The sequence below is a fragment of the Aedes aegypti genome, chromosome 3 (assembly GCF_002204515.2).
Source record: "Aedes aegypti strain LVP_AGWG chromosome 3, AaegL5.0 Primary Assembly, whole genome shotgun sequence".
NCBI lineage: Eukaryota > Metazoa > Arthropoda > Insecta > Diptera > Culicidae > Aedes > Aedes aegypti.
Window position 1 is genome coordinate 403,315,080 of NC_035109.1, and position 13,410 is coordinate 403,328,489.

At 37.3% G+C, this 13,410-nt stretch overlaps 1 protein-coding gene across 1 annotated transcript; it reads left to right on the forward strand.

The window, feature by feature from the left end:
* The first annotated feature begins 63 nt into the window (after nt 1–63).
* On the forward strand, nt 64–1,428 carry LOC110679829. Its single transcript, XM_021855591.1, has 2 exons — nt 64–347; nt 408–1,428. The coding sequence occupies exons 1-2, from the start codon at nt 84–86 to the stop codon at nt 1,380–1,382; spliced, it is 1,239 nt and encodes a 412-aa protein (XP_021711283.1). The 5' UTR covers nt 64–83; the 3' UTR covers nt 1,383–1,428.
* Nucleotides 1,429–13,410: the final 11,982 nt, after the last annotated feature.

A 13,410-nucleotide genomic window follows, 5' to 3' on the forward strand; every position in this document is an offset into this window, starting at 1 on the left:
TTTCTACTTCTGTGCGGCAGAGTGAAAAGTACAAAGCAGTTCGTGAGCATAGTTAAAAATCTTCCGGGAAAAAAGGATAAGATATGGCCGATTCCATTAACGGATACACAGAAGAGAACTCTACTGCTCCTGCTGGTGAATTGAACGTTTCAATTCCGATTACGGCCGGTGGATTCGGTGTGCCGAGCGATGCAGGCAGTTCGAAACCAGGCGAAGAAGAACTCAACTATTCATTTGATTACGACGTGGAATATCTTGATGAGGAACGAGTGTTCGATACGCTGGAACTATCTGGTTCCAGCGTAGATCCACTTACGGAGGCCGGACCATCTAAACCACCGAAACGAGTGAGTAAATTTGTAAATATGTAGTTGAACTGGTCCTGATTATATTCTGTGTTATTTTAGCAAAAGAAAAACAAATTCGGAAATCAAAGCCTCTCTACTGAGTTTGACGAATTACCAAGTACGTCCAAAAACGACGAATATCGTTTCGAAGCTACGGTTTTTGAAAAAAAGTTCAAAAATCAAAAATCATTTGAACGATGTGGTGACGTATTGGTTTCTGGAAACTCTGCGGAAGCGGTTCTGGAAAAAATATGGCAATATTGTTCCAAATTCATTGATCGTGGTGTTGTTTTTCCGGATGCATCTGAGAACACAGGGGAACTTAAATGGGATAATCCTCCAACGTATGAAGATCGTGACAAGTTCATGTTATTCCTCGATAAAGTTAGCAAGAGAAGCACTCCTCCCTCCAAGGTTGATGGCCATACACTCCAGAATTGGCAAACGAAGGATGTGACTGTGATGCTCTACAAATATTCTGATGCAGTATCAACTCTTCACAAATGGAACCAGGTTGAAAGCCAATTGCTACGTTCACAAACAACGGACCGAGCAGGTGCAGAATCAATATCATCACTCAATCAAGTTAAGGAAGACCTAAAAAAGCGGCACGGAAGATATTTGAGCGCAGATGATGTGAGTTGGGGCTGCTGGGCGAATTGGATTTGCAGCAAACCAATGAATATGCGGGATGAATTGACACAACAGACTCCACCTCAACATGTTGTTGGATTGTTCAGTACGGTTCCTGTGCACAGTGATGTTCTCTTGGAAAAAGCAAAATTAGATTTCCAGGTAGCTTCTACTGTAAACAAAGCTTATGTTAAAGTGCTTCAGGATCTGAACGACGATCATCGGCAATTGTTAAACATTGCATCTGTGATGGGCCAACGAATCACTATGCTACAAGAAAAGCAGACTGAATTTGAAAACATGCTCACAGCTATGAACAGCTCAGTATCGGTCAGAGAGAATAGATTCTCAGTGGAGCTAGCTCAGTCCGTAACAGACTGCATTGATGTTGACCACCTGTGAACATGATTGATTTATGTATCCTTTTTAATTTCAACTGATTTGATGAGTTTCTGTTGTATTCCGAATTAAATAAATAAAAGACATACTTCAAAAGGTATATTTTTATTGTACAACAAAGAAAGAATCACTTAGAGAGCATCCATTAGGTAAATTAAGAAGAAAATGATTATTTTAAATCCCCTTCCTTTTTGTCCATACGTGAAATACTTTATGGAAGCCCCCTTAACATTTAAGTTTGGAAACCAAATGTTTTCATGTCTTGGCCCAAACCAATGCTGGGATCAAAAGTGCCTCCTGGAAGGTAACCACACTTTTTAAAAATGTTTGAACAATCAAAATTTTTGAAATGCTGCAAAGCCTCACAAATGGTTATTGTTAAATCTTTGGAGCTATTCTCAATATATGTTTTCTTAAGATGCCTTTTGATGTAACCAAAAACGAACTCAATAGGGTTGTAGAAAGGTGCGTAAGCAGGTAAAAATATGACATTGATGCCTAGTGATCTTAAATACTCTATGATTGCCTTATGGCAATGAATGCGAGCACCATCCATCACCCAAGTACTGTACTGTCCAGGGTGCCGTTTAACTGCTCCACTTAGTACAAAAGATCGGACACAATCAAAAAAAGTTTTTCGTGTAAAGGTCCCTTCGGTCGAGAACGTTTCAATCACTCCATTACATCCCAAGAAACTTAACATAGAACATCTAGGACGCCTTATGAATTCCCCACGGTATATGAGGCGTTTCCCCAATGGTGCATAGCCTTTATTCCGAAGCATCCCACGATTATCGAAGGAAACTTCATCCAAAAACACTAGGTTATGGAAATCCCAAGTAATCATACTCATATCGGAATGGAATCGGTATATATCTTTTTGCCGCAGTTGAATGGCTCTTCGTTCTAAAACCTTCCAGCTGTACCCTTCGGAATGAAGGATTCGATTGACTGATGCGGTGCTAATGGGTTTGTGAAACGTTCTCTCAAACTGCTCTTTGGTTTCGTGCAGGTACAAAATAGGACAGTTTTTGTATAATTCCACTATCCACGATCTTTCCTGTGGGCCGAACTGCAGGTATACTTTTGCACGTTCCTTTCGCCCGAAATATTTATTGTCCTCGTACTGTCGAATCCATTGGGAAATTGTTGTATGATGTTTAGCATAAATTTTAGATAAGGTGCACTTCCTAATGCCTAGGTAATAATATCCATAAAGGCAGTGATAAACCGTGTTGACGGAGGCGTGATGACCAAGAACATTTTCTCTAATTGCAGCCATTTCGCGCTCGAGAATTCACTATTTGATTGATCGTACCTGACAAGAAACAGTGAAATTTTCGTTAATTGATATACGATTAACTCTTAAAAACTCTTTACCACGGGTATATTTTAATTACAATTATTGATTTAAATGAATTGCAAAAAGAATCACTTTGATTGAGACCAAAAGCTTCGAAACCGAATTCGATCGAAATAAACAAACATTCAAAACAAAACAAATTTTGACATTGCGTCTGTATCGCGGGTATCTCCTCTGCGCGTTACCGCCGCCGCTGAACGTGGATTTAATATGAGCGCCGCAATACCTTTAGAAATTGAAAGCAGCATCACACCAGCGCTCCCTTCGCATTTAGAACACGGTTCCAATCATGATAAAGAATCCGTGAGGCGTAGCGAACGGGAGCGCAGACCTCCGGGTAAGTGGAAAGACTATCTTGTTGGGAGAATCTTTACTGCCGTGCAATATTCTTCAGATAATAACTTGTTGCCTGATCCACCTGAGACGTTTCGAGATGTATCTGGCCGCCCCGATGAGGAACAATGGATGAAAGCGATTCAAGAAGAATTGATGTCACTCCGTAAGAACAACGTTTGGAAATTTGTGAAATGTCCCAATAACGTTACTCCGTTGAAGTCGAAGTGGATCTTTCGTGTAAAAGAGGATGCAAATGGAAACCCCGTTCGTTATAAAGCCCGCTTAGTTGCAAAAGGATTTCTACAGCAGGCTGGCATTGATTATGGAGAAACTTATGCACCAGTCGCGAAATTGGCTACCATCCGTACGGTGTTGGCAGTTGCGGTTTATAGGAAAATGCACATCCACCAGCTTGATGTAAAAACAGCGTTTCTATATGGTGACCTGAAAGAAGACGTATATCTAGCAGTTCCTGACGGTGTGTTAGCCAATTCAAATGTAGTCTGCAAGTTGGAGAAGTCATTATATGGATTAAAACAAAGCCCAAGATGCTGGAATGAAAAACTGAATGAAATACTAATCAAAAATGGGTTCACTCGATCAAGACATGACTATTGCCTCTACACTAGAAGCACAAGCAATCGAAGAATTTACGTAATTATATATGTTGACGATTTGTTGTTGGTAGGAAACGATCTTTTGCAAATTGATGAAATCAAGAAAATTTTATCGCAGAAATTTGAAATGTCGGACTGTGGTGAAATCAAACATTTTCTCGGAATCAAGATATCTTACAAGAGAGAAGACCGTACTATGGAGTTATCGCAAGTAGCAGGAATCAATCGAGTGCTGGAGAAATTTGGACTGAAGGATTGCAATCCCGTCAAGAATCCAATTGAGAAGGATACTACTCTGGTAACTGAATCAAGAGATTGTCCTGGTCATCCATATCGCGAACTGTTGGGAAGTTTAATGTACTTGATGCTTTGCGTAAGACCTGACATTTGTTATGCAGTTGGTTACCTGGGCAGATTCCAGCAGAAACCACAAGACGTACATTGGCAGATGCTAAAAAGAATTGTTCGTTATTTGAAGGGAACAAAAGCTCTAGTACTCAAATTCAAGCCAAGAAACAATGAAGTTCCATTAACAGGTTACGCTGATGCTGATTGGGCGTCGGATAAAACAGATCGAAAATCTGTAAGCGGTTATGTATTTGAAGTATACGGTTCTGTAGTGTCCTGGAGCAGCAAAAAGCAGCAGACCGTTGCAACATCATCGAGTGAAGCTGAGTATATAGCTTTAAGTGCTGCTACATCTGAAGGCCTGTGGCTGAAGGGAATTTTGGAAGATTTAAAGGAGATCGATGAAAAAGATTCGTTTGTTATTTTTGAAGACAATCAAGGTTGTATAGCAATGTCCAAGAATACCGAGTGCAAACGTGTCAAGCATATAGACATTAAGCACCATTTTATTAGAGATCATATAAACAACGGTACACTGAAGGTTGAACCTATTGGGACCACCGATCAATTAGCAGATATCTTCACTAAAGGTTTGGATGCTGGACGCTTCAAGATTCTGAGGTCCCGTTTAGGATTGGCCGATTAAGAGGGGGTGTTGGTAATCATAGTAATCGACGAAAAACTGACACAACCCTTACAACTACTTTTTCTTATTATTCGTTCTCTGACTCTCAACCAATAAGGATTCAATAAAGCTCATTAGTCGTTAACCCTCAAGTTATTTTTATTACAAAAAATTCGAATGAAATTTTCACAAAACATCAGATATAACTTTTAACATATATTTTTGAATAGTTTCACTAATCACGAGTTTATAAATAATAACGGTTAAACTTAAAACATTATTTAAAACAGAAACCTTCAAACCTTCGCCAGCGTTTCAACATTTGCACAACCAGATCAAGAATAAAATGGAAGCCAGTTGTATATTACAGTGTTACAATGGTTGGAAAATTAACATCGATGTTGAAAATTTAAACATTATAAATACCGTCAAATTGAGAATAACATGATATTGTAGACAATGAAGATATTTGATTGAGCTCTATAAATTGTTGGAATTTGTATAAACTTTTTTCAGACTTTGTGTTGTTAAATTTACCACAAAAGGTTGACAATCAAAATTTTGAAAATAATAAAATATGGATATTTTTTTTTTTGTATGTTGCTCCCAAGGGGGTGGTCACTCTACGCACTTCAGTCGGCACAGCTGCGCCTTCAGAGCGCCAACGTGTGCCAAGTGCGCCAAACGTACTATAATACTACATGCCATAAAATTCAATGAACTGAAATTATGGAAAAAACGTTCTCAGCACACATTGACATTTTATTTATATTTTAATAATTTTCTTCTTGTTTGCCACTTACTCATTTGTCAGGAAGTGCTTCTAATGTGGCGGTGGTATTCGATGATGCGTTTTTCATTATTGCAGGGGAATGGCAAGGAATGTTTATGTATAACATATCAATGGGAAGATTTAGAAAATGACCCACATTAATTCCAAAAAAAAAACACGGGAATTGCGATACGGTTGACCACGCCGTATTATGTACGGGAGCGCGGTGGAAGGGAAAAGGGTATTGATCTTGTAGAGAGACATCTTGTCACCTTTATTCACTGAAGAGAGGATCGATGAGGATAAATCGATCATGCGACTTGCATCCTTTTTCTAGCACACGCTAGCATTTTTTTCCTGATTTCCCTACACTTCCCAGACTTCCCTACATTTTTCACTCATTTTCCCGCCTTTATCATTTGCCATGAGTTGATGTACACTGACGCTTTCATATTACTTTTTATTCAACATCTATTTCGTTCAAGACATCACCAAAGCCAATTACATCGCCTTCAGTTCGGCTCGATGGGCTCTATGCTCTTAAGCTTCGTTCTGAAATAAAAAGAAGATTAATAAATGTAAAATCAATATATTAAATATTGTAAGAAGGCCCTTCTGAAGCCGAATCCAATGTGACTTTTTTCGATTTGATAGATGGTAAACAACTCAGAAAACTCAATGGTTGCTGAGATGGGAATTTCAGTTCACTATGATTTTTATAGCAACCCATTTTGGAAAGCTGTGCCAATCAATGCGCTGAAATGTGCCATAGCTGCGCAAGGCACAATGCGTAGAGTGACCACCCCCTTGGTTGCTCCGTACAGTGAATACTGTCCGAAGCAGTGTTGCCACAAGTACAGATTTATCTGGAAAGGTACAGATTTTTTGATAGTTTTTGGTACAGATTCTGTACGGTACAGATTACAGATTTTCACGAAAAAGTACAGATTGTTACAGATTTTTGGAATTGGCAACTTTGTGACACAAAATCCAAAAGACTCGTGAAATTTGGAACTCATTTTCACAAAATTATAATTGATAGATACAATTTCCAAAGAATCGAATAATAATTATATTACAAGTGAAATTATTTCAATAAAAACTATATTAAATTTCCAAGTTTATTAGGTTTTTAGGAGTTCTCTCAACAATTTATGTTCGATGTGGTACAGATTTCGAGTACAGATTTTTAGAATCTCTGGTACAGATAAAAAAGATTTTAGAACCTTCGGTACAGATAGAAATGTGGCAACACTGGTCCGAAGCTCTAAAGTAGACTTTAGATAGGAAAGAGGACGTAATCCTTCTGAAGCAGTTCACCAGATGTGCACGGAAAGATGGCTTCCAAGAAGACACTGTTGCGATCTGTCTCAGAAGGTTACGGTAGAAGGTGGGAAAAGTTTTTGTCACACTTTCACTTCACTTCACTTCACTCATCTTTTTTTTCTGTTTCTGTTCGGGATGAACCACTGCGACCAGTTTTCTTTGATCTTTTGTGGTATACCCGTGTCCTTTGTTTAGTGCATGTCGTTCTACTCCATGAATATTGAGAAATAATGAAGTAGTCATGGAAGTAGTCGTTTTTGATACAAATATCATTCTTTACCATTTTGCAGAGAGCCTCTTTAGAAAAAGATACCGCTATTTATACCTTTTGGAGAAAACAGTTTGTCATCATTAAACTCTCAAAAGCGCGCCCCTTAATCAGGTTCGGCCACTAAGCTGGTTGAATGATACTCATACTTTCATAACTAACAATTCCCACTATCACATCACTTGATAAATATCATTGATATCACCAACATTATAACCCCGTAATTTTTATTATTACCATCACCATCATCATTATCTACATCACTCTTATTATTACCATCTCAACTATAAATCAGCCACAACACATTGCTTCATATAGATTTGTTTAAAACACACAAACACATTAATGCTTCCAGTGGACGTTTAAGTCCTTTGAAGGAAGCACCACATTAGACAACAGACTTGCATGCAACGCCCAGTGCCACAATCGTTCTTGACGAAAAGTTTTCCGAACTAATCCGGGAATCGAACCCACATTCTTTGATTCGATGCGGCCAAATGCTTGGTAACACCTGGGTGCTGCGGACAGACTCGATACGCTTGTCAAACGGGAGCCTGATTGCCGGAGCCAAACATTTGAGATTGAGGTTATGTTTGTTTCGGATGAATGACTATGGAGAGTCAAGGAGTATTGCATTCTATCAAAATTAAAACCCAAAAGAGTTTTTATTTATTTTTTCATATTTTACCAGTATAGTTTGAAAATCGATTTTTCTTACTTTTATGATTCATTGATTTGTCTTTATAATTTATGGTTATCACGTTCGACATCATACAACCATACTGTCAACCGGTTGTCGAATTCTGATTTGCGTGTTTTTATCGAAGCGTAATGCTTCAAAGATTCATGTTCAGTGGTATCATTACTCCGAACAAAAGAAGATGAGCATAAACTTTGATTCAATGTCTTCGCTTTTGTCTAGTAATTGGGTCCTAAAATATGTAATGAAATCTTGTTTTTATTTAATAACACGAAAAAGCATGTTACTGTAATTACTTTAGCAATTTTTCCCGCTCAAATAATGGCTATATCATGTTTAAACTTTAATTTAAAAATTTGGTCCATAAATGAACCTTGACACTTTTGATCATGTTTGACGTTCGCTTAGTCGACAAAAACACCACAGGGGTTTTAGTTCGACCACTGGGGTTGTTCCTATCTGACATTTCGTAAGGAACACGGAAAACAAAATACACCCAAAATTTGAGTTTAAGCCAAAGGATGTGACAAAATCTAAAAGAAATGTTTTTGGGCTTAAATTAACGGAAAACATTAGAAAATTGAGTAAACATGTGTTTTTGGCCTAAACTTAAGCGTTTAGCACTAAAATTGAGACAGGGCTTTAGGGAAACGATAGGAACTCACACGATCCTTGCCGTTGTTCCTTCGGCAACCTTTAACCGAGCGGCATATTGTAATCAACAAGTTAATTATGGGTAAAAATAGAATAGATAGACAATGATCAACTTCCTGAAGATTTTCATATGACCATATCCATATTTCACATGAAGTCGATCAAGTCCAATGTAAACAAACTTTGAGAAAGTCATGGGTGTTTGAACAAATTCAAGCTCTCCAGAGAGAGATCGGAGAGCAACATTTTGAGAGCAGAGAACTTTGAATGACGTTTGAGGGACTAATGCAACAAACACAATTCGTCACAAGAAATATGTTTCAAGATTTGCTTGAAAATAAAAGGGGCTTCAGTTCGCAGGACCCAGGGTAACACTAACCGCACGACCTTCGTGGCCTTTCGCTAATAAAAATATTACTGTAATAAGAAAAGACATATTAACACTCAAAATCATCTTCATCATAGCAATAGGAGGGTTGCTTTTATCACTTACCATTTTCCAATTTTTTCGATACTATTTGTCTTTAAATTACAATGTATGTGTATCAATGGCCTGTTCGTTTACCGTATAAGTTTACCCGATTTCTAATGGTATACATTGTTAAATAAAACTATTCCGTTATGTTTTCATAGTAATCTAATAACTCGCGTTAATCTGCTTATAACCCAACTTTTTTTTCCAGAATATAATTTAATTTAGATAGAAAATTAATTAACATTGAACTTTATATTTATTATATAGCAAAGGAAAAAATGATCGGAGACCTTTGAAACAAAACTATTACCGCTAATTGTAACGAATCGCGTTTGATAAAAAAGAATATGAGTTAGTAAATAGGGGATATTACAATTTTATTTTTTTACGCCAGCTGCTTGATAGTAGAAGATGATACCGTAGAACGTCTTTTATCCACAGGCGATTAGGTATGTGGGTCACTGGGGAATTGGTTCCAACTTAGTTGTTCCTCCAAATGTCGGATGTTCTTCATGTGTAGGTCCATTGAGTTTCTTTTAATTTAGGAAATAAAAATTAAAAAGATAAAAAGAAAGTTCAAAACGAAACGAAAAGGAAAAAAGACAAAGAGCCTATTTACGACCGCTTATTTATCTGCAATGAAATAACATAAACAAAATTAAATCACTTCTCATAAAAAGATCTAGTATAGTATCGGCTCTATGGTTAAATTCATCAAAAGTGTTTAAGTTTGAAACACTTCTGACTCGTATCACCAATAGCACCACTAGGGTAACGGTCGTAATTTGGACCCCCAAGGAAGTGATCTTAGTTTTTTGTCCCATTTAATTAATTGCACAGTGTAACCAAGTCAAAGAACATGCCAAAATGTAAAGAAAAACTTCCTCTACGAGATAAAAGTGCCCATACGGTCATGTCTAACCCAAAAAACGTCGAAAATAATTGAATTGTGAAGCACTGTTTTTCATTATTTTGGACACACCAATACATTTTGGACCCTCAAAGTATATATTTTGGACCTCCGGCATTTTTTATCGTTTGGCGACAAAGTCCATAACACTGTATGTATAATATGCTAGCCCGTAGTCTAATCAATCGATTGACAATGGACAACCGAAGAAATTCTACGCTTTTGGTTCAGAATTTTGAAAAAAGTTTTTGTTTACATTTGAAAAATTTCGGACGGCTTCAATTTCTGTGTGTAACGTGTTGTAACGGTTGCATGGATGACCCGATTAAATTAAATTAATTTCAGATAAAATAAACACATTTTGGATGTACAAACGGTTGTCCTCTCTTTCCAAATGGCATGCGCATTGAGTTGATCTTCCGATTTAAACTGGGAAATTTGCAGGAAAATGGCTCAGGGGGTCCAAAATATATTGGTTACCCTAGTGTGCATCTTTCTCTTCAGAGTAAAGATACATTTAAGTCCCAGGACCTGACAGCAATCAAGCTGATCACAAGGTTGTGCCTTTGCCCAGGGCATGTGGATAATTTTAACTGATTTTATATTTAGTAATGTTGCAAATATTTGTCCACAGTGCATTTTACTATTTGGTGGCCGTTCGTTTGACGATGCAATTAATTTCAGTGTATATAAGGTTTTTACAATACAACCAAACATCCATGAGTCGATATCGGACCATCGACCCACCGAAATATCGAGTAAGAGAACAGAAATGCTTAGAAAGCTGTTTGAATGAACCATCATAGTAACCATGAAATTTTAATATTACTATGGATCCAAGAGTCGATGTCGAGTCATGGAACATCGACGCATGGAGCATTGACTGTATATCGTACGGTTTGTTAAGTATCGACATAACAGCATACGTGAAACTATTGATAATAGGCCTATTCACATGACGTTCCAAATCAGCTGATCGGGAAGCACTTTGACAGTTCTTCTATGGAAATGACAGCCTCGTGTTTGCACCGGTCCTCCACCGATGTAAACAAATGCATAGACGGACCTGTCATATGAAAAGGCCTATTCCGGTAGCCGGATCCTGTTCTTGGAACTTTGGATTTAGCGTTGGTGGCAGTGGGGTTTTTGAAAGCTTCTGAGCTCGTATGTGGCTACAATATGCGTCGTAACGATGTGCTTCTTATTGCAAAGTTTCAGGCAATCCGGCCGAACAAAAAAGACCATACCAAAGTGAACCATGGAAGTGCCCAAGTAGCTCTGCACCCTAACAAGAAGTAAGCTAAATATTTTAATATCATTGCAGTCAAATCATTATCAATTTTGGCGCCAGGTAAAGCAACGTTCAGGAGAAGACAGGTGAGTCATATCTATATAAAGCCATCCCATCTAGCCCAATGTGTAGTGAGAGGGTGATAACAGCCAAGATAAACATACAAATGCAATCGGTGCACATAAATATGGAACGAATGAAACTCTACGCCTACAGAGGGGTTATCCATCAATTACGTGAGACAATTTCGAGCATTTTTTAACCCCTCTTCCTCCATGATAAGATTTTTGTAACAAATCTCCAACGCCCACCCCCTCCCTTCCAATAAACCCTTATGTAATCAATGGACGACCCCGCCGGATTGATGAAGCCAATCGGAGACAACAGCAGCGGTATTTAAAAAGATAACGTCCAAAAAAAAAAAACGGCCATCGACAGGAGGAAGGAACGAACGGGATTTAAAAGGCGCCACTTTCGGTATGCCGTTGCATAATCAAAGACGAGCCAGTTTATTTCTTTTTCTTCAACTGGGATGTTCCCGCTTTATTGGGGGTCCGATTTCGAGATACGATAATAACGACACGGTGCTCCAATTTCCGTTATTATCAAATAAAATATACCATTCAAACGGCAGTCAGCAGTTGATTCCTGACGTTGTTCTGCACCTCTGGGCCGATTTTTAAAAAAATCCTTAGTCAGAATTTTGAGTTACGCCCTTTTGAAGTTTATATGGTAGAAATCACACGAAATATGCCACTTTAACTTATTTAAACAAAGAGATTATAATAAAATTTTGTAGCTTTAATTTTTTATATGGTTTAAGATATTAAAAAATACATTTTTCTTAAATTTTCTCGAACGACATTTGAAAAGGGCCAATGCTATGTTTAGTTATTACTAATAAGCCAATATATTAAAAATGATATCTACCAAATTAACGCCTGATAGTGATTTTAGGAAATTGTCCAAAGCATTCAAATTTGTATGAACAATTCTTGGACAGGATATGCAGATACACCCTTTTGAAATGTATGGAAAGAATATGGAATATGGGATATGGTGGATTCTGCTCCATCTGTAATCAACGGTTAGCTAGGTGCATACATAATCATTACACATTTGCGGTTGTTCTTATTTCATTCAATTTAGCAAGTTGCACAGAAGGAATGATTCAAATTGTATTCAAATGTAACGCCGAATTTTCCAATTTGAGAGGGGGTTTCCTCCCCCACGTTACAGCTTTTGTATGGAAAATGTATGAACCGTAACACTACCGAACCTCCTCGTTACGTAATATTTGAACGATTCCAAATTTACACATACACATGTTGTCTATACTGATATTGAAAATGGACCAAAGTATAATTGAAATATACACATTTCAATATAGCTGAACAATGACTGTATCAAAGTTGACCGAAACACTCGAACATCACTTATCTTAATCTATATTATATATTCATACATACATACTTCTATTCTTGTCTGTTCTTTTCTATTCAATTATACTCTACTTAAATTTATTCTACTCTGATCAACCCTACTTGTTCTTATACATATTTTTACAAATGGACACTGTAAAAATTAACAACTGCGATTTGAACGGTACTCTTTCGATATTTGTACGGCTTTTTAGCGCTCCCAGCTCTGTAAAAAATTGATATGCACAGATTCTGACTCCTAATGCGTGCTTCTCATATGATCCATAAAAATGAAGATTTGAATTTTTATTTCACAGTAAGTCCAAATAAGGGTTTCAACTTATATATGATAGTTTTTAGGTATTTTAACGACCTCAAGCATTTTGTATTAAATGCTTTTCATTCGAGCTGGATCTTCGTTTTAAAGGTAATTTGAACAAGTTTGTCGAGAGCTGGGAAGAGCAGAGTCTGACAAAATCTTCGAAATATCTAGGCTGACATAATGAGCTGGCGTCGGAGTCTGTGCATAGCGCTGTTTCACAGACCTGTCAGCGCTATAAAGTCGAACAAACATCGAAAGTGTATCGTTCAATTCTTTTGCGCGCAGTTGATGATTACAACATTGGCACAAGAAGGGTGGATCAGAATAGAATAAATTTAAGTAGAGTAGAATAGAATAGAGAAGAACAGATTAGTATAGAAAAGAATTAAATAGAATTGAATAAAATATAGAATATAGAATTATGTAGATACAGATATGTTATGTTCAAATGTTGCGATCAACTTTGATGTTCAGCTCTATTGATGTGTATATATTTCAATTATACTTTGGTTCTTTCATAATGTCAATCTAGACAATATGTAAACGTGTAAATTTTGTGCAACTTGCTAAATTGAATGAAATAAGAACAACCGCAGAGATGTA